This window comes from Equus asinus, chromosome 16, assembly GCF_041296235.1.
Source record: "Equus asinus isolate D_3611 breed Donkey chromosome 16, EquAss-T2T_v2, whole genome shotgun sequence".
Taxonomy (NCBI): domain Eukaryota; kingdom Metazoa; phylum Chordata; class Mammalia; order Perissodactyla; family Equidae; genus Equus; species Equus asinus.
Window position 1 is genome coordinate 1107327 of NC_091805.1, and position 26627 is coordinate 1133953.

The following is a 26627-nucleotide window of genomic DNA, read 5'->3' on the forward strand; positions in this document are numbered from 1 at the left end:
TGATAAACCAGAATGGCAGTCACAGCGTACTACAAATGCATTCATAATGCTCCTTTCATCTGAGAAACTCGGAACACCTCATCCATGTTATCAGTTGACAAATATCATTTGTTTTACAAATTCTCAGACACAACTTTCTAGATAGAGGAGTATTTCAGTTTTATTCAGTCTACCTCCACGTGTTAACCTTTTATTGTTTACCGTAAGTAGACTTCCAAATGAAATTTCCTCCAGCATCGTAAAGATTAATCACACAAACAGAATGTATATGTAGTTTTATTGCTATTCTGTTCTTTTTAGTAGATGTGTGAATTTTTAGCATTTGTTTTAGTATAAAGAATTGTTCTAAAAATAAATAATACAGGTTTCCCCCTCTATTCAAAAGTAGACCATTCCTGTGAAACCTTTCATAAACTGAAATGATGTAAAGCAAAGAAACAATTGCCTTAGGATGCATCTTGCTAATGGGTGCACAGAGTAAATGGAGATGAAACACAGATGCTCAGACACAGCTCAGAGCTGCCGGCCTGAGGCCGAGGTGCGAGTGTGGTTCCCGGGACTCACTCTGCGGGGTGCGGGATGCCTCTGTACAGCCTCGCTGTGAATCTAACACAGAGGGCTATTTTCACAGAAGTGAAAATCCTTTTTGGATTTCTTTCTGTTAGTGAGAGCAAGTACTAATGTAGATCTTTGGTAAAAGCGAAGTAGTGTAAAGTGAACTTTCTAAAAGCGGGCATACCTGTATCTCACCTGTCATCACTGGATGGCAGAATAGTTTAAATAGTCAACGTGTAGTCAAAAATCAGACCAAAATCCTAGAATTTGGGCTTAATGAGTCAGCAGAAATATATCCCCACCTCACCTCCAAAAATCCTGTTTTCTAAGATTTTCAAAACTGAGAGTACAGAAGTAATGTGGCACTGGAGGTAAGGCAGGACTGATTGCCACTGTGCTGCAGACGGCTGCTGCTGAGGCGCTCTCTAGTCACTCCTCGGAATAACGTTCGCCAGTATTGATTACGCCCCTGGAGTGGGGATTGGGCTGGCCCTGTGGGCTGTGGGAGACGAGACACAGCACTACCCTCACCCAGTGTGCAGGCCTGCAGAGCTGGGATGGGAGCCTGTCAGGAGAAGAGAGGCCAACGTCAGACCAGCAACGTGGACAGGCCAGACCACTGGCCAGTCTTTTAGTAGCAATGGGAGCAGTTTCCCAAGGGAGAATGGGATAGAGATGTGTTCTTTCTGGTGAGATGGCCTGTATGTCACAGTTTGCCTGTATCCAGTAGCCAGATGAGGTTTGATAATTGAGAGCTGAGAGCCCTTTGCTGTTCTAACAGGACAAACAAAAACTCGTCCTCCTCAGATATGTCGACTCTGTTTCGTGGGCACTCAGACTTGATTTAGAGGCCAGCCCAGCTCCCTGGATGGTTGCTCCCAGCTCTTTCTTCCCTGACCTCTGAACAATTCCGCAAGGTTACTTGTCTCTGCAAATCTAACTTTTTTCCTTTCATGCCTTTTAAAAGGTTCAGATTTTCAGTCCCTTCATGAAATGAGATTTGGTTCCCATGGAATGGCATCTTCCATAGTAACTGCTGCTGTCATGCAGGTGAAGAGCTGCCTTTCCCAACCACCCACAGAAGAACTGAGCTTTCTACATTCCTGCCTCCCCTAGAAAGTCTAATCTCTCCCTGCTGTATGGCTGCCTCCAAGGTCTTGAATCTGCCCTCTAATTGGGAATTCACTGAACAAGACTTAAGGGAATGAACTTTTTAAGCCATTTTACATAAAATGAAAAAGGATCTGCTCCTCATTTCAATCTCCTATACAATTGCCCCTGAACGGTAGTTCAGAACTAGGGAGAGAGTCAGATCATTGCACAGTCTGGCTTTTCATCTAAGACATGCTTAACCAAAGTATATGTCTTGTACTCTTTTCTGAGTGGCCCTCTTCAAAATGTAAATTTTGGACGTTTTAGGAATGTTTAATCAGCTTTCCACCTGAGGATCTTTTAATGCTAACATCTAAATTTGGAATTACTTAAATTTGCCTTTTCATTTTCTTTTCCATTTTTCTCTCATGTTGCAGTAAGTAGAACACCCCGATGGGTGTTATTTCCCTGAAAGTCATTTGTTGCTTTGGTTTATGTTAGTGAGAATGAAATATTGGTCTGCTCGGGTTTGCTTAGTGATTACGTTAGCCAAGTCATTTTTTCCATCTTTTCTCAGGTTTCATTTTTCGTTGCTGTCTTCTAGAGTTCATTAGTGGGTTTCCAGATAATTGGTGGGGGAACAGAACCAGTGTCATAGTCATTTAAAGTTACATGGCATGTTTACACACACCTCTCCTTGGGGACATATTATAAACATAAAGTGGCCAGGGCTTTCTGGTCATCTCATACGACTGTGAAGAGGTAGTCACATGAGGACTTGTGAGACAGTTCTATCTTTATTTGTGTTTTTCTGATTATTGTACATTCACGTATATCTCACCTTCTAGATTACACACACTCTACAAACGTAAGCCTTAGGAGGCAGGTTGCTGTGGGGGAAGGAGGACCCCACTGTTGCTCTGCAGTGACTTTCCTGGGACCACATGAGGTCCTGGTTTAAGCTCAGGATGAGACTTTTGTTTTGGCCTCTTATGTCCATTAAGTAATGCTCCCCTTTAAATCTCTTTACTTGGTCTCCCCAAATATAAGCCACAATCACAAGAGGACACCCCCACACTTTTCCCATCACGGAGCCTGATGGCACCTTCTGATCAAAGCCTGGTCAAAATGGCCATCTGTCCTGTTCTGTTTGTTCTGAGGGACCCGTGGATGGTTCCTGGCTATAGTTTCCAGATGCTCATCAGTTCGTTTTAGTTCAGCCTATATTACTAGAGATGAGAGAGAGAGACAGAATTAAGTTCTGTCAACGTTTTTATAAAAAGGAAAGTAACCGCCCTTGAGCCCCATTGGAGCTGTGTTCACTCAGAGCCATCTCTGGAGCGCGTCCTGCCCTTGGGGCTCACAGCCTAACAGGAGAAAAGGACAAAATGTCAGTTCCACCTACTGAGTCCCAGGTAAGAGCTAGACAGAGCGCATTGGTCCATGCTGAGAAGAGGGACAGGAGTCTGCGCCAGCAGGAGGGGTAACAAAGAAGCTCCAGTAGAGAGGACAGCAAAGCTGAGTGCTCACAGCCAAGTAGGACCGTGGTGGCCAAGCAAAGAGTAGAAAGAACAGGCAGTTCAGGAGCGAGCAGTGTGGGAGAAGAGGTGACCAGGGTAAGGAAGGAGCATGTATTCCCTTAGACCAAGGGATAGGGCTGGAAGTGAAAGACACGAGATGAAAATGAGCCTGGAGAAGAAAACAGAGAGTTGCTGGAGGTTGTGCCCCGTGCAGAAGAGGTTGCACTGTGCCCTGAACTCTCTGTGGAGCTCTTGCAGGAACACAGTGGATTTGTTGCAGACTCCCCAACACCTCCCTCTCTCCTCCCTCGGCCTTTGCACATGCCAATCCCTCTGCCTGAACGGCCATTCCCTTTTCTTTTTCTGGCTTTCTCCTTAGTGTCTTTCAGATGTCATGCTCTTAAGAGAAACCTTCCTTGACTGCTTTTCTAAACTTTTTCCTGTTTTCTTTTCTTCATATCATTTATACCATTTATAATTTTTAAAATAACTTGTTTTAGATTTTCAGTTGTCTGTAATCCTAGACTGTAAATTCTCTAAAGGTAAGGACTGTATCTCAAACCCTTAGCACAATGGCTGGCACCGAGTATGTGCTCAATACATATCTGTTGAATAAATGAATAAGTCGTCAGATTTGTCGGTTAGTGAGACAGCTCTGGCTGCAGAGTGGAGAAAGGACGAGGGAGAAGCCAAGACTGATGATGGAGAACATGGTTACCAGGCTGTCCCTGTATGCTGGGGAAATGGGAAGAGCCTGAGCCGTAGTTGTAGAGGAATTGGAGACACACAGAGAGTCAAGAAATAGTAAGAAGTGGAATCAGTGGGGAATAGTTGAATGTGGGTGTTTATAAGAGGCGGGAGTCAGGGACAACACCAAAACATAGAAAACAAAATGAACAGTGGATAGTTCATTGAAGGTAGGGAACTCAGAAGAGTAAGAATATTTTGGGGGAGAAGAAAATGAGCTCAGCTTTGGACGTGTTGGCTCCTAGGATACCCGTGGGCCATCTGGATAGAAATTCCCATAAACATTTTGATTTATGTGTTTGGAATCCAGAAGAGAGATCTTGGCAAAGGATAAAGATTTGAGAGTCATTGGCCTATGGATTCATTTGTCCACTCATTCAGCAAATATTCACCTACTTGCTGCTTTGTTCCAAGCGTTAATACGGTGGTGAAGGAAACTAATGTTATTCTAGTTTTCAGTCAAGACTGGTAGCTGGTAGCATGGAAATAGAGTGAATAACCAAGGGAGTGTGTATATAAGAAGAGATGAGCGCCAGCCTGGAGGACATCAACATCTGAGAGGTGGCCAAAGGAAAAGGGGCCATCAGGACAGGAGGGCGGTTTGAAGGGATGAATTCGGGGGTTTTCCCTCCTAAGTCCTTCTGCCAGACCACACGTGTTTGCAAAATATATTGCTGCTTCTTTTGGGGGCAGGATTAAAGTGCGTGTGTTCACATTCACTCTACGAAAATTCATGTTAAGTCCTTAAAATGAGGAGTTTCAAAGCTTGGCAGTGAAACAAGTATCAGCCTGCAAGCAGATGATACGGATGGAGAAGAGCGGGAGCTGGGGACCAAGCCAGGCTCCCCCGCTCAGCTGTGGGTCTCCTTGCTGTTGTTACCTGTGGTTCAAGTCACACTTAATGTGCAGTGTGATCGGGTGTCCTTTGTTATGGTCTGTGGGATGAATGTGATGTTCAAATTGTCACGATAGAAAGAAATGTTATCGTCTGTTTTCCCAAGACCTTGTTAGAGAATTTCTGTTTTTTAATTTATTTTTACTTCTCAGTTGTCTTAATCCAAGAGACAACACCTTTTCAGGCGCTTTTCAAAAACAAGTCAGTAAATACCTGGGTACGAGTGGTTTTGAAAAGTGAAATTTCTTAAGCAATTCTTCAAATGAAATTTTGCCATTCTATTTTAAAAAGCAATTTGTGATTATTGCATATCCTAAAAATTAGATTTTTCCTTTAAATCTCAGTAAAGAAAATCTTTCTTATGCAAAAGTCCAATGTAACCAAAAGAAAAAATAGAATTTGTAGGTCCATTTGTAATCCTCCAAAACGTGGTGATTTTTTGCATGTGTTTATTTGCATGATGGATGGTTAACACATTTACTGGTGCATAAATACTGCCACAGGTAGACTTGCTTCCCCTTAGTAATGGGCAAAAATCTAGCTTTTATCAATAACATAAATCTTATTTGGATGGATTGTTTGTTATATATTTAGATTGGCCTACTTTCTTATGTTGCATTTCTTAAATGTATGTTTCTTATTTCAAAGAACAGTTATTTTAAAAATCCCTTCAGCCAACAGCTTCTCCTTGGCCCCAATTTTAAAGCAGGTGATTACACTAACCTACAGAGGGCCAGTCACTCCATGAGATGCCACCTCCGTGAGACTCACAGAGTCAGGAAACTTGAGAGGCAGAGGGGGAATCGATGTGTCATAAATTATGTGTTCCTTGCCATTTATAAGTTTTCTGTTCCTGAATATACCATAAAAATAAATAAGCACTTGATAATAGATGTAATATCTAATATCTTAAAGGAAATTAATTCTATCAAGCAAAAATGAAGCAGATACAAAATTCAAAGATTGTCATTTTGAACCATTGATTTATTATCTTTTCTCAAAAAAAATCCACAAAAAACTCTTTTGAGACAAATCTAAGTTTTTATTCGTGCTCAGAAGAATTTGTTTTCTTATTTCAAGGGTTCGGGGCTTGCTTTCTCTAGTCTGGCTTTTTAAGATTCACCCTGTGGTGCCTCTAGAAATGAAGGGAATATCTTTAACTCTTGTTTGATTTGAATGAATGGATAGCTAATCCCAGTCAGATGTGTTTTTAAAGATTAACGTTTAGGAGCTGTTGTGGAGTTTAGCCGTTCCGGCTGATTCTTAGGTAGGCTGTTTTCATCCGCATGTTAAGGTCCTAGAGGTCAGCCAAGGTGACCATTTGTTTTTAATAGTCTATTGTGTTAGATTTCCTGTCGAGTTTTTTTAAACCGTTTCAAACACCACCTAGTTGTTGTGTCATAGCTTTCCATAACCTCCAGATTCAAAGCAAAAGCCATCCACGTAACTGAATGACTGCACATCCCCCGTGAACTGTATACCAAGCAGAATGTGAAATTAGACACCACGTTTTTTAATCACAGTGAAGCTAATGTTTAGACTTCCGTTGTCAGGTGTCTTCTGTCTGTGACGTCGTTTCTTTTGTTTTGTTCCTCCAGGACATCTGGGCTTCCAGGACAGTTTTGTCACATCAGGTGTTTTCAGTGTGACGGAGCTGGTGAGAGTGTCGCAGAGTGAGTACCGTGTCACCTTTGACTCAGGCTGATCTGCTCCGGTTTGTGCTGCTTTCTGCCCAGGCCCGCCGGAGACACACTGCTTTCAGAATCCCCTTTCCATCCCCCTCTGGAAGAATTCCCCAGCCAAGAATTTAAATCAGGAAAACTTAAAGAACCGAAACCCTGGGTGTCTCACATATTCCCTGGTTTATGATGTGAACCTGGTTAAAAAAATACTGAGTCTTCCCTGACTTCTAAGAAATTCTGCATTTTAGAAGAATTTGTTTTTGACCTTTAGAGAATGCCAGTGCCCTCAGCATGAGTGGCACAGTACAGCCAGATCATTACCAGCTTGTCAGTAGTCACCAACAAGAGTGAATTGAGGGTAAGTGTCTCCCCCATTCATTGATCAGAGGGTCATGGACTGTGTTTGCTGTGACATCAGCAGACAGTCCAGGGAGAAGGTATAGGGCTCTCCCTCTCTTTCCGTCTCTCACACACACACTGTTGCCTGCCCTCGAAGACATCTTTGTTTTATTTAAAAGCACACCTACAACGACTATGATGTTCTGGGTCCCAATAATGAAAGGAAAAGATAAATACCAAATATTAAAATTTCACTTTTTATCCCCCTCCTACTTGAAAATACCACTTGTAGATAAAATTTACATTGTTAACATTGGTTTCAAGCTGCATCAAATGCTTTGTGGAATGAGGTGGAGTGAAAATAAATATTCTCCTCTCAAGGTGATGCCCCCGTCCACTGTGTTACAGTCTTGCGAGAGCGGCCGAGTAAGCCAGTCAGTCTCTTGACAAGATGTTGGGTCCAGCAAGCCAAGCCACCTGCTCTCATGGCTCGGATTCTGTCTGTTCTTATTTCCTAAAGCTAGAAAATCCTTAAGAAACTAGAAAGTCGGGTACAAGGTGGGGCAGGAGATCTGGAGGTTGAGGGCTAGGTAGAGAATCTAATGACTTGAGCACTCACTATCTGCTGGACACTGTGCTAGGTTTTCATGGATGCTGCATGGGTTAATCCTTGCAGTAAACTTGTCACATAAGAAATTACCCACATTTTTACACTGTGTTAAATTGCAGGTCTATTTAAGTGGTTTTACCCAAAGTCAAACAATGGGTAAATGGTTGAGCTAAGTCTGTGTAGTGCTAAAATCCATACTCTTACTCTGGCCCAAGGGAATCTGAAGAATCTACATTGTGAGACGAGACAGGGCAACAGCGGAGGGCACCCATGGGTGCTGGAATTCTGGAGTCAGAGGCTCTCGATTGATGCTGGGGTGTTCTGGTGTAGGGAGTCGGAGCCCTAAGGAATGAGGCATTAGGAGTGGCTGGGTGTCTGCTGGGACAGAGAAGTTGCTGCAGTATTAGGAAGGACCATCCAGTGAAGCCTTGGACACTGGGATGTGCTTTGTGCTGCCCTCACACAGCTGGTTAGCCAGTTATTCACCATAGACAAATAACAATGCATTTGTATATATTTTTTTTTACTTTTTAAGACTTTTAAAAATGATCACTATCCCACATTTCCTTACAATTTTGATAGTAATATAGAGTCTATACATCAGAATATAACTGTCAGGGTGGCATTACAGGGAAATACAGCCCTCGAGCCCTTACTAGGATCTAAACAGGCCTTAGCAAAGAAAATCCTTTAGCTCTGAGGTTGGAGCACAAGGCCTCTTCACCATGCCCAGCTGCCCTGAGGCTGGCATTGGGTCTTCACGACCATCGTGTCCTGAGCCTGGTGTCATATAAGAAGAGTCTTGCCCCTTCTTCTGCCTTTCCTGTGTCCCTGTAAGGTCTCACATCCCCAGGCTTGTCAGTTCCAAGCTTGATCAGACCTCCCTTCAGTCCATGACAGCAGGTTGCCAAGTGAGTTCTAGACCTGCCTGCAGGCCTGCCAGAGGGCGTGGCCGCTGCAGTCGGGATTTGCAGAGAGCCCTGGTTTGTTTCCTGTCCCCTCTGGGGGCTGTGTTGCTGATGCCTGGCGTCATGGGCGTCCTTCTGCTCCGGAATGCTTTTTGATTCTGCACACTGCTGTGTAATCGCTCGAGGACTCACTCACACGGGGCCTCGTGCTGACTGTAACCATTTGGCAAGAGAGGGACTGGGCTGTGTCAGCTAGACCATGGCTTCAGGCCAAGCTGCCATCCAGACCCCTCCTCTTGCAGATCTTTAATCCAGGTTTCTCAGGGTGTGCGTCTCAGGGTTGCCTTGGCCACTAGGGTGGGGATCCCCCAGCTCGTGTTTCCTCAGCCACACACCTTCCTGAAAGACTTAACGCTCCAGCTGCACGACAGAGTCGAAGTCCTTCGCCGTTCCTCGCAGCACTGCCCCGACCGTTTGAGTGGTGCGCCCGCTGCCTGCAGCTGAGTGGGGCTGGGGTGCGTTCTGCAACCTGGAGATAGAAGTGAGCTGACCAGCACACAGTTCGATTAAACATGTGATGTTCACTCTGTTAGGAGCGTGGTGGAACACGAAAATGGTCCATGATGGGAGCCGACATGGAGAAAGCATACACCATGTAGCAGGCTCTGTGCTGGGCTCTTTGTAGGCATCATCTCAGCCGTCCCACGGTTGCTGTTATTGTCACTTTTACGGATGAAGGAAATCGTGGTGCTCAGAGAGCTTAAGGAACTTGCCTTTTTACTTTGCTGTACTCAGCTAGCTGACTGCAGACATTTTTGTCATGACTTCTCCTATACTTGTGTTACAGAACTAAGCAAAATCCAGTGATTCTGTACTTCTATTGAATAACCATTTCATGTTAGAATTGATAAACTTTTAGTTATTAATTCGTGCATTAAAAAAAGGTTAAAACTATTAAAGTATAAACCAAAACAAGTAAAATACTTAATTAAAAATATTTTTCCTGGATTTGTTTTCAGGTATGATTTTTTTTAAATGAATACGCTTTATTTTTGAGAGCAGTTTTAGGTTTACGATTTCGGAATTTCAATATACCCGCCATACAGTCTCCCCTATTATTAACATCTGTTGTTGGTGTGGCACATTTGTTATAGTTGATGAGCTGATATTGACACACTGTTATCAACTGGAGTCCGTGGCTTACATTAGGACTCACTCTCGGGGCTGTACATTCAGTGGGTTTGGACAAATGCATAATGACATGTATCTATCGTTATAGTATCATACGGAGTAGTTTCACTGCCCTGAACATCCCTCTGCTCTGCCTCCTCATCTCCCCATCCCCAGCCAGGGATCTGTGAACTCTTTCTGTGGTTTTGCCTTTTATCTAGGTGTTTTTCATGGCCTCAGCATCTTAGAATTCTTCGCTGTGTTGCAAATTTCTTCTTAACCTCTTCTTACCTATCCCAGCCCCACTGAGACCCCCAATCACACCTAGTTACGACCACATATGTGGCCTAGAAATTTCATGCTAATGGTGGCCTTAGCTTGAAAATATTCCCCTTTTCTGTATCTTTAGTATTCAATTTTTAAATTTGCTAATATAAATATTTACTTTCCCCAGGTTTCCAGTTAGTTTCTGTTTTTAGTTTTCCTCCTTTTAAATTTAATAGAGGAGGGAGGTGCTATTTCAGAATTTCCTCAGGAGGATTCACTGAAATCCGTACGTGCTAAGTTTGTGTTTATAACGTGTAACTACAGAGTGGCAGTGGCAGAAACACCAAGAGCAAGCTGTGGCCTTGCCTCGCACACTCAGAGGCAGGAGGGTCGGGCTGCTGGGTTGCTTGACATTAAATTATGCTGATCAGATGTGCGGGGATGTTGGAATCGGGGGCCGGTTCCTGGTGCAGTCTCCCACTAGTTCCATCTCACCCTTTTCTCCTGCCTGCCTACCTACCTTTTGATTTTTTTGTGTTATTTAGAGTCCATGAAAGGCAGGAGAGTTCTCTTTTCCTTCACAGTGAAGAAAGTACCGTAGCATAAAAGAAAATGCATATCAGTTCTCTTCCTGCCTCTTCCCCATGTGATAGGACCATCTGAAAGTCATTCTAGTTATATTTTGCTTTGTTTGGGGGAGTGACGGGGAGTACAGACCACTAGACACTGTGCCAGAGAGAAAGAGAGAAGTCCCCTCTGCTTTGGGGGAGGGGGGGTTTACAAGTGCTAACCGTGTGGTTCAGAATCACTGGAGTTGTTTTAGCATGATCCTGCGAGGAAAGAGACAGGAACCATCTGTTGAGATGGCTCTTACATGATGCTGCATTTTCAAACAAAGCCTTCTAGAAGCGTTTTCAGATGGGTCTCTCTCCCAGGAAGTTGTTACAAAGAGAGCCCACTCGACTAGCTGCTAAATGATGCTCTTAGATAGTTCTCCCTGCCTGCACTCACTCTTGTTTATTTTGCACCAGTGTTGTCCTCAAAGGGTATGCTTTGAGGCTGTCAAATATCCTGCCTGGTATGAACCTAGAAAGTCCTCCCAGAAAATCCACTACTTCTGCCCATTTCCTTCCAAAGTGCTCACTATTTTACTTGAAGTTGGTGGAGTGACTCTGAAACCTTTAAATACTTCGCTGAGAAAGAGGAAAACCACAAATACACACAGGCCGTTGTGACTCTGGCCTGGCGGGTTCTCATTTTCCAGCAGTGGTTTGTGCACTGAGCCGGCTGCAAGGGTTAAGTAAGCTTGTGGTGGGGATGACTTCATGGCGCTGGAATTTTGAAAAGCCAGGGTTCTCAGTACACTGTGGCCAGCCTTAGAATCTTTGGGTGTGAAAACCACTCTCAGTAACCCAGACTGATTTTGGTTCCTGTTGCATGGCTGCAGAATCTATTAAAATCCAGCAGCCGAATTGTCCTGGCTCTGCCACAAGGCTGAGCTGCTGGTGCTACAGGATTCCTGAACTGTTTGTCAGTGGAGTGGGGAGTGGAGCCAGGCGTTTGCCGCAGCCTGGCATGAGGTGGCACCCTAGTGGCTGCTTTCTGCCTTAGGAATGTGCGCACTTTAACTCTCACACAGGAATCGTTGGTCGTCAAGAGCCAAACTGCAGGTCGTTTTTAAGCCTTTTTAGGTCTCTGGGTCCTTCATGTGTCTTTGAGGACCTGTATCCATACACTTGGGTTTTCTGGCCAGCAATTCAGTAAGAACTGTTGGCAATATTCTAACCTGACGTGATGAACTACCACAACAGAATTAACTCAGCTCCCAGGCACAATCAGAAAATGAAGCTCATTGATAGGAACAAGCCCAAACTTGAAAATTACAAAATGTTCTTGCAAAGGAGGACTCCTGAGGAAGTTGATATAGGATAAGAGATTCCAGACATCTGGCCCCTCGGGGTGCCATTTAAAGAGTTGCAGGATTTTAGATCTTTGTTAAAGTGGAATTGACCTGAAACTTTCTGTTCTGAACAAGTGGCCTATTGGTTCTCCTGTTAAGTAACACGACAGCTGTGATCATTGCATGGAAATTAATTTTTAAAATGGGTTATATTTTTAAGCCAGCTCTTCTTTCAAAAGAAACCATTTGGGCTTGAGCATTTAAAGGAAGAAACAAAAAGATTATAATAAACATAGACCACAGCCCCAGCGTGAGCTGTGGCTATGACCTTGCCTCTCGCCTGCCATTACAGAATCCAATGGCACTCTACTCAAACTACGCTCTCGATCAATATCCTATTAAAGCAGCACAAAAAGTCTCCATAAACTTAGTGGTTGGCTATGTTTATAAATGGAACTCGGCATAATTAGATGGTCAATAGTGGCTCCACTAGTAATTCTAAAGTGAACATCACACATTTCTATCTGTGAAGTCAGTGGCACTTCTTCCAGAGTGAGAGTATGGTGTGCAGCAGACAGAACCGTGGGAGTCCCTTTAAAAAATGGTAATGCCTAGTGCCAAAAATGCAGTTTTTAAAGAAAATCTGTTAAGTTATGGAATAGGAAATACTGATTGGCCCCATATGTTTTTTCACTTTTCCTCTCTAAGCCACCTTACTCTAAATGTATTGTGACATTGGAAATGTTTATTTTCTAGTTTTAATCAATCCCTCATAGAGAGAGAGAATAATAAATATTGCCATACTCTTTGGGAGAAAAATTTCAGACTGGTTGGCTTAATTTAGTGGGTTTCCTCTACTCTAACTCAATAAATTTTCAAAACAAATACTGAAATTGAATTAGTTCAGAAGGATGTTTTGTTGTGTGATTTTTTCTTTTAATTCTCTTGACGTATTTGGGGTGAATATTTGGGCAGCAAAGCTGGCAGCAAATGCAGTAGTAGACTGGCAGTGAGAGAAATTTTCGTCAAGCTATTCGTCCTTCTGAGTCCCAGCGCACAGTGTGGGGTCCCAGCCTACTCTCCTCATAAAGTGAGCGATGTCCCCATCCTTAGCTACAAGTTGAAATGTGCCTGTATCTTCTCTGAGGTGTGCCCTGGCAGTGGGTTATGACCACCACGTGGGCTGAAATCGTAACTGGAAAGAACAAGCTTCTGACATCGGCAGGCCCATCAGTCAGCGCCTTGCGAGAAGGCAAGTCCCTTCTGTGCACTCATCCCCTGCAGCCTTCCTGGCCAGAGCCGGCGGAGAGAGTTCTTAGGGCAGGGTTGAGGGCCTTTTGTTCTCTCTTCTTAGCTGAAGCTCTTGCTAAATTTACCAGACTGTGAACATTCTTTAGTTCCCCAGTGTTACCTATTAGATATGAATGTCTGCTCTTAAAAAAATTGAGGCTTGTGAGTGCATACATAAAGGTTTACTAAAAACCACACTGTAAAGAATTGACTTGGAGATGCAGAACACAAAACACCTTGATGTACATACTAATTTATCATGATCTCTATTCATATGTTCATCTATTTCTCATCTTTTCTGGGTAATTTGTTGGTTATACTTCCTATGTATAATATATTATATAAAATCTATATGCAAGATGGCAGCATGGTATCATAAAATAGTGCAGGATGCAGAGTTGGGGATTTGGCTATGTGACTTTGGGCAATATTTAACCCCTCTTAGCTGTGTTGTTCTTCTCATAGGTAACAATCATTTATTCAATCAACAAATATTTATTAAATGCCAACTTTGTACTGGGCCTGTCTGAGCACTGGAAATAGTAATACCTCTCAGAAGCGCCCTGTGGATTAAGTGAGACAACATCCAGTGTGTGGCGTGGGGCAGATGCTCAGCAGTGTTGACCACAGTGATTATTGCTTAACAGAACCTCGTCCCTGTCTGTCGCTGTGTACTCAGAGCTGATCCTGGAGCTGGCCCGTGAGCGTCAGATTTATTAGGAATGCGTGTGTGGGTGTATAAATTAAGAAGGGCCGATTTTAGAACTCACTGTTCTCAAAGTCAGTTTATTAGAAGGACCATTCTAGTGACCCCTTCCGAGTTAATAATTCTGATGGAATAAGTGCATGCCAGTGCGAGTTTTAATCCGTCTGGCTTTAGGAAGCCAGAAAACTCTTATTTCTCAATTTTTTAGCCAAAGCCTCTGCTTCTGCATTATTCTGGAAATTTCTCTTCCAGAACATCTAATAGATAGCAAGATGTTTTAGAATTCTCAACCTAACACTGACACATTAACAGCTGTTTCTGTGGCTAGCCACACCCTGGTTATTTTTATCAGAATTTTTAAAGTAGTACTTAGTTCTACAGTATTTGAAAATTTTGCTTTCTCTTACATTGTGGACATAAACATTCTGTGTGAGTAACAGGAGCGTGCTGGAGGTCATTACTGACAGCGTGGTTTTTAGTACCTTTACTTATGCACTCATAAGCCTCAATTTTTTTAAGAGCAGATGTTCATATCCAATAGGTGACGTTGGGGAACTAAAAGGCACTTTTGGGATTTCCAAAAGCCTGAAAGAAATCCTATAGCACCCCGCCATAAGACCACAGATATCATTGAGATTTGGCCTGGAATATGTCATCCTAACCATCCTAGCTAACTCTTGCCGGTTAGAAAGACTGTCGTTGGTGACCCTGTAGACATGTCTAGATGAGACGAGTGGAGTCCACACTAAGCAAAGCCCTGCATTAGGTCAAATACTGGAACTGAGTTAATCCAGTATATGGTTGATATGAGTGCATATTAACATCCAGGATTTTTCAATAGATGGAAGAGGGAAAAAAAAAGAGTTCTTGGTGAAAATATTGAGAACTATTACTGTAGACAACTAGATTTGTAGGTTATTGGGATGGGACTGTTGATAGAGTTTGGTTTCCTAATAGCTAATGGTCAGACAATCCCCATGCTCTCTTGGTTAAGGGGCTTGTTTAGAAGCCCTTCCCTGGTTTATACATCGTTGTGGTGATCAAATCTCTTAGGCCATCAAATCCATCCCCCGTCAGAGAAGACTATCTCATGGCTGAGGCCGTATCAGACACTGAATGAGTACATACCTGACCTCAACCAAAAGCTAAGATGAGATGGTACTCTAAGGGGCAGAATGTCAATTTCAGTCCCAAAGGAAGAAACCACTAATGCAGGAGATCAGCCAGCATTGCTGATGTGCCGTGCATCGCTCTCCTGGACCACGCATAAGGCCCTCCAGCTCTGACTGACACTCAGAACTCTAAACACAAAGAAGTGAGACGGAGGATGATGAGATGGAAGTTTTGCCATTCAAGTGATAGTGATAATTATTTTTTATTTACATCTTGTTGAACTCATCTCCCCAGTGAGTGATGAGGAGTGATAGAAGGGAGACTAGAAACGTAAGTTATCCTCTGCTTCTTTGGGCAGGTGTCTAGGGATATCTGGGTTCAGACCCCTTACAGGTAATTTTCTCATTTGTAAATAGAATAATACAAATACATGTCCCCTTGGGATACTGCAAGGATGAAATGAGATAATTCAGGTAAAAGACCTAATATACCAGCCTGGCACATAATAAATACTTGATAAATATTAGGTCTTAGCTATTTTTCATTAACATGTTCACATAATTTTAATTCAGTTCAATAAACATTTGTGGCATGTGTAATATCTGAAGCATGCTGCCTTGTGTGCTGAGGAGAATACAGAAATAAGTAGGAGACAGTTTCTTCTTTGCAGAGTAGATTTCTAAGTTTCTTTAAGTTCAAGAGTGAGCTTTCTTTATGGTAATAGAGTGCCTGCATACACATAATTTACAAGTGGAACTCGCAATGATTATCTATCAAAGGTAAACCGTCTTCATGATTCAGAGCAGGAAGGGAAGAGATCATCAGTGAATTAGCCCTATTTTAGTAAGAGGAAAACTTTTTTTAGAAATGAAAATTCCTCTGTTTACCTCTCCTTCCACCACAAACACACAATATTCCTTAACTTATGTCCACAAAATGTGGATGTGTGAAAAACAGTGCTCTGTGTTAACAGATACCTTTGATGGAGTTAAAACATTCTGCAGGCTTTTGGCACTTAATGCTCCCTTGGCGTTGCTTAAATCTTACGATAGCAGGGAAGTTCATTTTCACAGAGAGGGAAGTCCTCGTATAGCTCAGTGCCTTTCTTTATGCTCCATTCTAGAAGGCCATGCCTCCGACCTGCCTTTGGTCAGATTGTTTAGAAAGGAAGGATAGACCAAGATCAGTATACGGTTTACAGATCAGAAATCTGCTTGGTCAGGTTGCTGCTGAAGATTGTGGCGTAGAAGCTGCAGAAAAAGTACCTTTATGACTGATTTCCATTCACTTCAGACTGACTGCAGTGTGGTCGTTTTTCTGACCCAGAACTGCTCACATCGAAGTGGTCAGCTGTCTGCAGGGCGTCTGAACGACAGTAGCCAGTGTCCTGGTACCTCTTACAGAGGTGATGGACCCAGGTTTCTTTTCCCACGCAGATTCATCAGTTTTCCAGCCCCTCACAGCCATAGTCAGGAAACGCTGGCCGAGAGCACAAATTGATAAAATGAGTTAATTTTACTATACTTACTTTTTCTTTCTAAAAGTCCTCTCTTATAGGCAGTGTTCAGGAAGCATATTACAGTAAAAGGAAGATAACAAAGGAGCTGAATTTTCTTGCCATAAATTACTTTCCAAGTTAATTCCCTTTAACGATGATTCCAGATTTGCTTGTGTTTTCATAGCATTGTGCATTTTAAAACGGTGCCTTTGATAGAAAGAACAAGTATTTTCCCATTTTGACTCCTTTTGTGTGAGTGATATGGACTTTCTTGCAAGATCTTTGCCACTAGAATGCAGAACAACACGAAGTTGTCCTGGGCCCGTAGAAACGTGTGCTGCTATTGGACTTTTCTCCCCTGGAGGCTTAAAGGGCACGTTCCCAAGTCTCAGTGAGTACATTAGATTATGGAATCTGGAGGGAAATACACCGCTCTTTTTTTCAGTAGTTATTTTATAAGTTAGAAATTGAGTGCTAAATCTGATAGTCTTTTTGGGGGGTTGCTTATTGATCATCGTGCCTTATTGTTTAGTAGCCATGCAGATTTCAGGAAGGGACGACTATGATTCTTAATCACTAAAATGTAAACCCCACAAGAGCGGCGGCTTTTATACATCTCGTCCACTGGTGGATCTCAAGCATCTGGAACAGCGCCTGTGCATCAGAAACGCTCCATGATGATTTGTTGAATTCCACAGAATGCAGTCTCTCAGAGGATATGTGCCATTAGCAATAGGCTGGCCGCACTGGTCATTCAGTCACTGCTCCCTGCTGATTCTTGTTGATCAAGCTATAAACTCAGTGCGCTGTCATCTCCCGGGCAGAGTAGCTTGACAAGTTGGATAGAATTCTTTTTTCCATCACCCTCTCTTTCTAACAAAATCTGCCAGCCTGAGCAGACTGTGTCTGGTGGATGGCGGAGGTTGGGAGCTACACCCTTATCTGACTACTAATGTGTGCAGAGGAGCAGGTCATTAAGAGGGTCAGCTACTAAAGTAACCCCTTGCTTCCAATGGTCCACATTACTATAATGATTCCTTAATAGCAAACCATTTATTGAGAAATGACACAAAGACTGCATTCTACTCACGACAGGAAAGAAGGGGGTGGGGGATGCATGACTGAGGAATAACATCTGAAGGGACAATTCCAAAAAGTTAACCTTTTGAGGAAAACTCCTCAGTGGAACAAAATCCACAAATATTTCATGTTAGAGTAATTGCAGTACTGCTTAAGAAAGTTGAGGAGCCAGTCCTCACTACTTACGTATATTTCTAGATTTCCAAGTTTCATTCTGCATTGCTTAAAGTTTGAGGGGGATAAATGGAGAGGGTAATTATTTACTCTCGTTAATTCAGAGCATATTTATTGATCATCAGCTGTGTATACAAATCTGTGGTGAGCTGTTTAGGAACACAAAAGAGGCTGTAGGACGTGTGGGATTAAATGTCATCTGGCATAACCCTGTGACCTCATAACCTAGGAAAGTTACTTAACCTCTTCATGCCACAGTTCCTTCCTAGTGGCGGTGTGAGGATTTAATGGGATGATGTACTAATGCTCTTAGCCCAGTGTCTGGCCCATAAACAATGCTTAATAAATGTTAGTCCTTCTTATTGTCATGGTGATGGCCATAGCAGTGGCGGTGAGTTTTCATTTTACAATAATTGTTAGAATTATGAGATCCAAGGTACATAGGTGGTTGTTGGCAGGGCTGGGACTCCACCTCTCCCAGGCCTAGACCAGCACTTTTTCTGTGCCCTGGGATGTCTTTCTTTACGGTGCTCAAAATGCACTCAGTTTAGTTGGGTGGAAGATGTTAGCTATGAGATAAATAAAGAATGATAAAGCCTACAGTCAAGTACAAATGGAACAAATCAGGTTTTACAATATATGGAGCAGACAGGAAGTGCTGTGGTTGGTCCAGGCCAATCATGCCCGCATGTGATTGGCAGTGGCTCCGTAATCTGTCACACTCCGGAAGGCGGTTAGCTGTGAGTGTCAGATGCCCAGCCTGACGTCCTAGGCAGACATTGGACAAGTCGTTAACCCTTGGCGATGTTTAGTTCCCTAATTTGCAAAAATGACACAGTACCATTATTGGCTAAGAAGTTCATTTTGTTGTATATGTCTTTTTGGTATTGTATATTGGTCAGAATGATGTCACCATTTGCTTATATATGCTCTTTTGTCGTGCATAATGGGAAGCATGTCTTTCATACCTGTTTGCTCCCCTATAAGAGGTGACGTATAACCATCGTGACAGTTCTGTTTTCACTGCATCGTTTAGGCCTCCATCCCCTCTTGCCAGGACTCCTGATCAGCCTGCTGACTGATCCCCGCTCCAGAGTCGCGGTCCTCCCCGGGCATTCCGATGCTGTCATCACGTTGATGGTCCACAGATGCAGCAGTTACCACTGCCCTACTCAGAAACTGTCCTGGACCCCATGAGTCACTCGCTTCACTTCCTGCCTCCAGACCTGTGCACATGCTGTCATTCGCCTGGAAACACTCCCCTGTCTCCTTCTCTGCCTCTCCAAATCCTAGCCATCCTTGAAGGCTTGGTTAAGTGCCGCCTCTTCCTGGAATCAGCCCTTTTTTGGATCCCACAAGCCAATGTGATCTATTACTCCTTTGAACTTTCCTGACACGTTGTTTGCATTTCTCCTGTGAGATTTAGCACGTTCAGCATTGCATTAGGTATTCAGGTGTTATTTTTTCATTTCCTTAGGTTGTAAACCTTTTTATCATCTCAAGTTTAAGGCACATATCATAGAGGAGAGTAGGGTGGTGTGATAGGAAAAGTACAGATTTCTGGCCAGATGTCCTCAAACTTTAATCCTGCCTCTTCCTCTTTCTTGCCTTTCTGTTCTCCAGGGCAAGTGACTTCACCTCATTCCAGGCTTATTTCTCCTCATCTAGAAATGTACTTTCCTAAAAAGGTTGTGTTGAGAATTAAATTAGGTCTAGTAAAGAAAGTGCTGATTGCAACACAGCTCCTTAGGGACTCAGAAAGCCACCTCCCGAGTTCCTGGTCACCTGTGAGCTCTCCAGATCAGAGACCCTGGGACACCTACCCTGTGGTGGGACACTGACAACAACCCCACCCACAGGCAGGAGCCTGTCTCTTTGGCCATGTCAGAACCCTTTCCAGTTAGCCGACGTTCTTGTGACACGCACAGGACTGGGGTTTGCTTCAAGACTCTTGAAGAAGGCAGAGTTTGAGTCTGTGCCTTATTAGCACAGCTTGTGAAACTCATTCTCATTTCAGAAATTTACTGATGTTATAAAACTCAGGACACACATCACCAGTTTGTCAAGCCCTACAGTTAGTCACCAGACGTCCAGTAGACACCTGGGAAGTGTCCCAATGCTGCGAGGCCAGCTGCTGTTGTTTGCTGGGTGACAAATACAGTCACTAAGAGGCCTCAGGAAGTAAATGCACAGGGAGGTTAAGGACATTTCTGTAGGCTTAATCATTTTATTAATCTCTCTGAGATTAAGAGGTGGGCACACCATATTTATGCATGTATTTTGCTTCCTTCACCTATTCCAGCTCCCTTGACATTTTAAAAAGATAATCAGGGTAAAAGACATTTTTCTGGGGTAGAATGTGGTAGATGGCATGTTAAATCTAAGTACAGCTGGATGCTCACCACTAGGTTGAGGGCCCCAGACTTCTCTGCTCTGTCCAGCCGCTCCTCACGCTCACGCCTTGCTCTGTCTTTCCTGCCAAGAGGGAGGGAGTAGGGCTCATGCGGTTTCCTCGAGCTTAGGAATGAAGCAGCTGCTCCATCCAGCGAGGCCTCAACCCTATCCTGAAATCTGTGAAGAAAATCTAAATGCGCCCGACACTGACCAGCTTCCTCCCACTTCTTTAGTTAATGAGAGATGTGCGTCTCTGAGCTCTGTGAGGCACAAACATTAATAAGCACCTCTTAGCTGCCAGGTTACTAAAAGCAATGCTGGCCAATAGAGGCCCCCATTGGAGTCATCTCCCCCCTCCATGGCCTATTTCATACATAAAACATTATGAAATAAAAGGGGAAATTATGCAAATAAATTTAATATAGAAAGCAAATTAGGGAATGACCAGCAAAATTATTAATTAGAGCTCTGTTTACACTTATTGTGAAGCCTAACCATTCATTTTTGAACTAAACAAAGGCCCTTCCTCCATTGAAGCCTGTCATTGAGAGATGTGTTTGAATTTCAAAAAGTATATGTGAATATCAGGGTTTTCCATTTCCTAGTGGTGACCGTTTTTATATAATGACAGTTATGCTTAAGGTTTAGCCACTGCTATTAATCAGATAACTAACTGTGTATTCTAAGCAATCATTGTAACCACTCCCCATTCCTTGATTCCGTAATTTTATTACAGCACCCTGGTTCACCGGGTTTCCCCACCAGTGATCATGGGAGTCTCCCCCATGTTCCCCATTGCCATTATTACCACACTCAGGAAGTCAACCAGTTTTCTTTTTTTTTTTTTAATTTTATTTTTTTCCCTTTTTCTCCCCAAAGCCCCCTGGTACATAGTTGTGTATTCTTCTCTGTGGGTCCTTCTAGTTGGGGCATGGGGGACGCTGCCTCAGCGTGGTTTGATGAGCAGTGCCATGTCCGTGCCCAGGATTCAAACCAACGAAACACTGGGCCACCTGCAGCGGAGCGCGCGAACTTAACCACTCGGCCACGGGGCCAGCCCCACAACCAATTTTCTTGATCCTAAATCCTAAATCCCTTATATCAGCCTCCTCTCCATTCCTCGAGTTTAGACCATACCCCCATTTGCCTTATTTTGGTGACTCCACTGGCCTCTCTGGTTTGCTGATTATATTCTTCAGCTGCCCACCACCCATGCCCACCCTCAGGACTGGGTAATGTTTCTATGTTAGAAACACAGATTTGATGGTAGCCTTCCCACACTTTGTTGGTTCTCCTTTGACAACAATCACTTCCATTTGACCAGTGCTTGCTACCTGCCTCCCTGTGTCAGGGATCGTATGAGAGGCTGGCAGTATAACCCAACAGTCCCCAGTTATAGTGGAGCATGGTAAGTGCTGTAATTGCCTGTAAACTTGGAAGTCTGCTGGACTCAAATTCATGTGCCTTCGAGAAACCTACAGACTGTTTGTGACCTACCTAACTCTCCCTTTCCCCATGTGTTGTGTACTACATTGTACAAAGTTATCAGAAATCCAGTGTGCGTTTGCTCTTCTCTTACCTTGTCAATGCTGTTCCCTTTCCGTTGAGTGATTCCTGCTTGTGCTTCTAACATTCTTCCGGGCGTCACATTTTCTGAGGCCCTTTCACTCCTTTGACTGCTTACCCTCAGTGGGGTTAGATACCCCTTCTGTGCGGCCCCGTCAGTGTAGGAATAACTCTAGCAAAGGGCTCATCAGACTGTGTGGAAATTAACCTGCCAGCCTCACCCTCTGGAGCTGAGTCAGGGTCTTCCATCCAAGGGCCTTCCTCACCCAGCACAGCTCTTGGCAAGAGCAGACTCAGTAATCATGCGTTGAAAGAATGAAAGTCCCTGGTTCATGAGATTCCTAACTATCCTTTCTTTTTATGAATATTAGCCTCTACTTTATTTATTTATATATCCGTTTATATGGGCTTAACTCTCAAACCATTCCCTCAACACGGTAGTATATGCGTCTGTTACTCCCACTTTTGCATAATCTTTCAAGAGAAGAGATTATTTGCATTAATATAGTTGTACCACTAATTTTACACAGTTTTATAAGATGTTATTTATTTATTCATTAAAAAATATTTATTAAAGCTACTACTGTAAACAAGACATCTTGAGGTTCCAGGACAGGAAAAATATAGGGAATTACATCTCACACAGAGGTCAGCTCTGAAAATCACACATAGTCAGAATTATCCTTAACAATCCCTTAAATCAGATGGCAGATTCTTCTATATAAATGTTTTCTGCTTTGTGAGCCATATGGTCTCGTTGCAGCTACTTATCTTTGCTGTCTAGTGTGGAAACAGACAATATGTAAATGAGTGGGTGTGGCTGTGTTCCAGTAAAACTTTATTTACAAAAATGATGGCTCAGGACCTGCCTTAAATTAGAAGCTGGGACAAAGATTAAATTAAATGTGTAAGCAGGGTGCTGAGGAGACTCAGAGTAAGGGCAAATCACACATGAAAGATTAATCTGCAGTTCTAATTCCAAAATACACATGAGTGGACTCTATCAGCATCAGACCAAGGTAGAAAAGCCCACGGAATGTTTCGACTGGTCATTCAAGAGAAGTTTCATACCAAAAAATGGAGGTATTTTTGTTAAAAGCATCCAGGAATGTTGCAACTTTGGTGACAATTTACCGTTTCACAAAGAGGAAAGACGAAAGGTACACTAGGAAAAATAAGCCTTCCGGTGTAGATGATCTTTATTGTTAACCTCTTTTGAGATCAGAGTTCATTACTGATTATTTTGGATAAACTTACCATATAAATTTGAAAATAAAATGTGTCAAATGCAACACTGAAATATGCTCTTGTTGATCTTTTATTCACAGAATTTAACTGATGTTTCCTTTTTCTTTTTCTTTTTATTCTAGCACCAATAGCTGCAGGAACTGGCCCAAATTTCTCTCTGTCAGATTTGGAAAGTTCTTCATACTATAGCATGAGTCCAGGAGCCATGAGGAGGTCTTTACCCAGCACGTCCTCTACCAGGTAATCTGATTGGCGGCTCTTACAGAGGTCCTGCCTCATAGCTACGCCCTGGGTGTTAACTCTGGGCCTGCTAGGCACTTAGCAATGTGCCTGTGGTAGCAGAAGATGCTAGAGAGGTAGGTTCAGCCCCACAGGCTTTCAGTCTCACTGGGAAAGAAGTAAATACCCATGCAGCAGAAATAAATAAATGTATCTTCACCCAACAGTAAAAACAGTGAGCTAAATAGTGTGGCATAGGCTAAAAATAAAGAAGTCCTTATCTGAAAAGAGATGACTGCTCAGCTGTAGATGTTTTCTGGGCTGGCAAGATGGAGAGGACAAGGAAGGGGTCCTCGGGCAGTGAAGACTGAGGAAAGATGTGCAGGAGGATGGGTGACCCATCGCGTGTGCCCAGGAAATGCAGGACAAGGCCTGAGCAGGGGAAAGGGTGTGTGTTTTGGCTTGTTTGGCAGAAAAATTGACACTGGTGACACCAGTCCCAGCTCAACAATGACATTACAGCTCTTTTCCTGCTGAGCCTTCAAAAGTCTCAAAATCCATTCTGCTGGAGTTGCCCTAAGAGATGAAACCTATTTGATATCTTGATGTGAGCTTATAAAAGTGAATGCAATCCGATATCAGGGTGAGGCCAGATCATAAACCCCATTGCACCCGGAGACCTTAAAGAAAATAAAGCTGGAGAGCATAGCAGATAACCAGGCCAGGTTCTGGAACCCCTGGAGGTCACAAAGCCAAAGTCACAGTGAAGTGTTTTGCAAGACCCTGTTGTCTCCAGATATCCTGCACCCAAGGGAAAGGGATTAGGCATTAAAGCCACGGTCCTCTTTTACAGATTGGCTTTAGCACTGGACTGTGATGACAAAGAAAAGAATGGTGCAGAATGATCTTTAATGTTTACGTACTTTGCAGAAAAATGTTTGGCAAAGGTGTATTCCTCCTAAAGCAAGTACTGGAGTCTTATGATTTAAAACAATGGCCAGATTACAGAGATATTCCTTGGTAGAGATTCATTCTTACCTTGAATTTATATATTTTAACCATCATTACTTAAAAAAATATCAGCTTAGTCAATACTAATAATACCTGGAAGACAGTTAAAGAAACATCCCCACCAAATCCTACCATGAGCTTTCCTGTGGTGTACACGTTCCCCTTGGCTCCCTTCTGCTCCTCAGGAAGAGAAGTCTCAAGTCCAGAGTACGTTTCTAATAAAAGAGTAAGCTGGGGACACACTGGCATTAGCACATGTTGAGAATCTTGGCCGTTTGCTGATGGAAGAGAGGTTGTGTGTGACTGTGCTGAGCCAGCCTGAGCAGCTCTGCCAACACTGTGGGCAGTGACTCAGTGTAGGGTTGACGGGCTGCCTGTCGTCATATGTGTGCTGTGCACAGACCACAGGTGTCCCAAACATCCATGGTTTGGGGGCATGCTCCTCACCAACCATCCTGTCCACTTCTCCAGCTCTTTTGTTGTGAGTCTGGGAGTGGAAACCTCGTGGTTAATGTCATTTAAAAGGCTGGTGTCAATCTCATATTCTGCAAATAACTAACACTGATAAGGAGCTAATTATAAACAGCATCAGTAGTTAATAACTCAGTAACATGTTTGTTTTACTCTCGTTAGACTTTCCTAGGATGATTTTTTTTAAAAAATTATTCTTTAAATATGTAGACTCAGCAGAATTATCTGCATACAGGTTAGAAAATGTGCCCGGAAGAATACCCCAAATTTACATATAGAAAATTCATCAATCAATCACTGTTTGTTCCTCCTGTGCCAGTATTAACTGGCCACCTGCTCTGAGACAGGCACCGTACTAGGTGTTTTACGTATCACTTAGTCTTCACAATAATTTTACAATATAGACACTGTTGCCATCTAACAGTGGATCAACCCAAAGCTCAGAGAAGTTAAGTAACCTGCCCAAGATCACAGACCTAGTAAATGGTAGAGTCTGCATTCAAAATCAGGTCCGTTGGAACTGAAATAACATGCTGTTTTACCACGGAGTCCTCTTAGAAATGGGGCTCTTTCAGTAAGGAACAGGAGAATATGAGGCCCTCAAAAGGCAATCTCGAGCATCTCTACTCTTCCTGGACACTTAGCAGTTGTTGCCTTGAGTTATTATTGCTGTCTTTGAGGTATGTGCATGTCCTGCTCCCCATCTAGACCGTAAGTCCCTTACAAGACAGTGTCTAACTCTTCCAGTTCAGCAAGAAACATCTATTACGTACTGAGGATACTGTCCCAGGCCCCGTGGATATAAAGTTAAGTGACAGGAGCTTTACAGACTGATGGGAGACACTGGTAAGGGAGACACAGGGGAATTTTCAGGTGCTGTGAACACTCAGCAAAGAGGCATTTTGCAGTTTCATGGGTATAAAGTCTTCTGGGCTTTGCACATAGTAGGAATTAAGCCAATATTTGGAAGGCAGGTGATAGTTATGCCTTAATTTCTGGGTAGAATTGCTAGGAACACGAGAAGATTCCACTCAGAGGAGATGGTGTGTCACTCCTTCGAAGAACATCTGCCCCCCTCTAGTCTAGGGTCTCACCACTGGCTATGTTCCTCGGGTGTCTCTGGGAGAACAGAATCAGTGTGTGAGAGAGCCAGGAGCAAGAAACCAAAACCAGTGACTAACTCATAAATTAAAAGAAATAGAAGGAGGGGCCGGCCCAGTGGCGTGGTGGTTGAGTGTGTGCGTGCTCCACGTCGGTGGCCCTGGGTTTGCAGGTTTGGATCCTGGGCGCGGACCTAGCACCGCTCGGCAAGCCATGCTGTGGCAGTGTCCCACATAAAGTAGAGAAAGATTGGCACAGATGTTAGCTCAGCAGCAATCTTCCTGAAGCAAAAATAAAGAGAAAGAAATAGAAGGAGATTGTTAGGCACTAACTGTAGGTTTTGTGCCCCTTCATAGTAAACATCTCCAAAATCATAGAAGGGGTAGTATAAAAAATTGGGATAAAATATATTTTTTTATCCAAAAAAAACTTCATTGAGATAAACCAGCTATCAGGTTTGTGAAGTTAGTAAACTTTGGGAAGCCCTCCACCTGTCCATCCTGGCACTTCTAACTTTCTTCACCTCTGGATCTTTTTCTCTCCTCCATCCTCCAGATGTTTATCCTGTGTCAAGCCCTGAAAGGCCTTGCCTTCAAGCAAAGGTGACAGCTAATAACTGCACTCCTTCACCTGTACGATTTAATGCCTGCATGGTGTATTTGCATTTTTTAGAGGAGACTAAGGAAATCAAAAGCTTTAGAAACTCAGAAAAATATTAATAATGGGAGAATGACAAGCAGTGAAGTTGGCCTTTTGAGTTGGGTCTCGCTGAATCATGACGCTTGGGCAAGTGCTTGTCACAGTAGGTACTCATATGGCTGTTCCTAAGTCAATAGCTCAGTTCAGCAGTTTTTGAGCATCTGCTGTTAGCCAGACACTGGTGGGCACTAGAGATTTAAAAAAAAAAATACTCCCTTTCTCCACAGATCTCGCAGTCCCATCAGAATATGCAGGTCTTGCTTTTGTTTGCTAGGAAACGTAAGGGAAGTATTTACTTTTTTCCGATTTGTATTCTTCCACCTTCCAAAATGATTTCAAGTGGCTTTCAACTTTAAAATAGAACAGGTAGTA

At 43.1% G+C, this 26627-nt stretch overlaps 1 protein-coding gene across 11 annotated transcripts in view; it reads left to right on the plus strand.

Annotated features, from left to right (window-relative positions):
- NFIA (nuclear factor I A) overlaps nucleotides 1-26627 on the plus strand; it is a 348179-nt gene that overhangs the window by 224756 nt on the left and 96796 nt on the right. For all 11 annotated transcript variants that reach the window (XM_070486374.1, XM_070486375.1, XM_070486380.1 and 8 more), the window contains 2 exons: nucleotides 6408-6482; nucleotides 22877-22994. In XM_070486374.1, the coding sequence (XP_070342475.1) occupies nucleotides 6408-6482; nucleotides 22877-22994 (193 nt within the window). The remainder of the gene's footprint in view (nucleotides 1-6407; nucleotides 6483-22876; nucleotides 22995-26627) is intronic.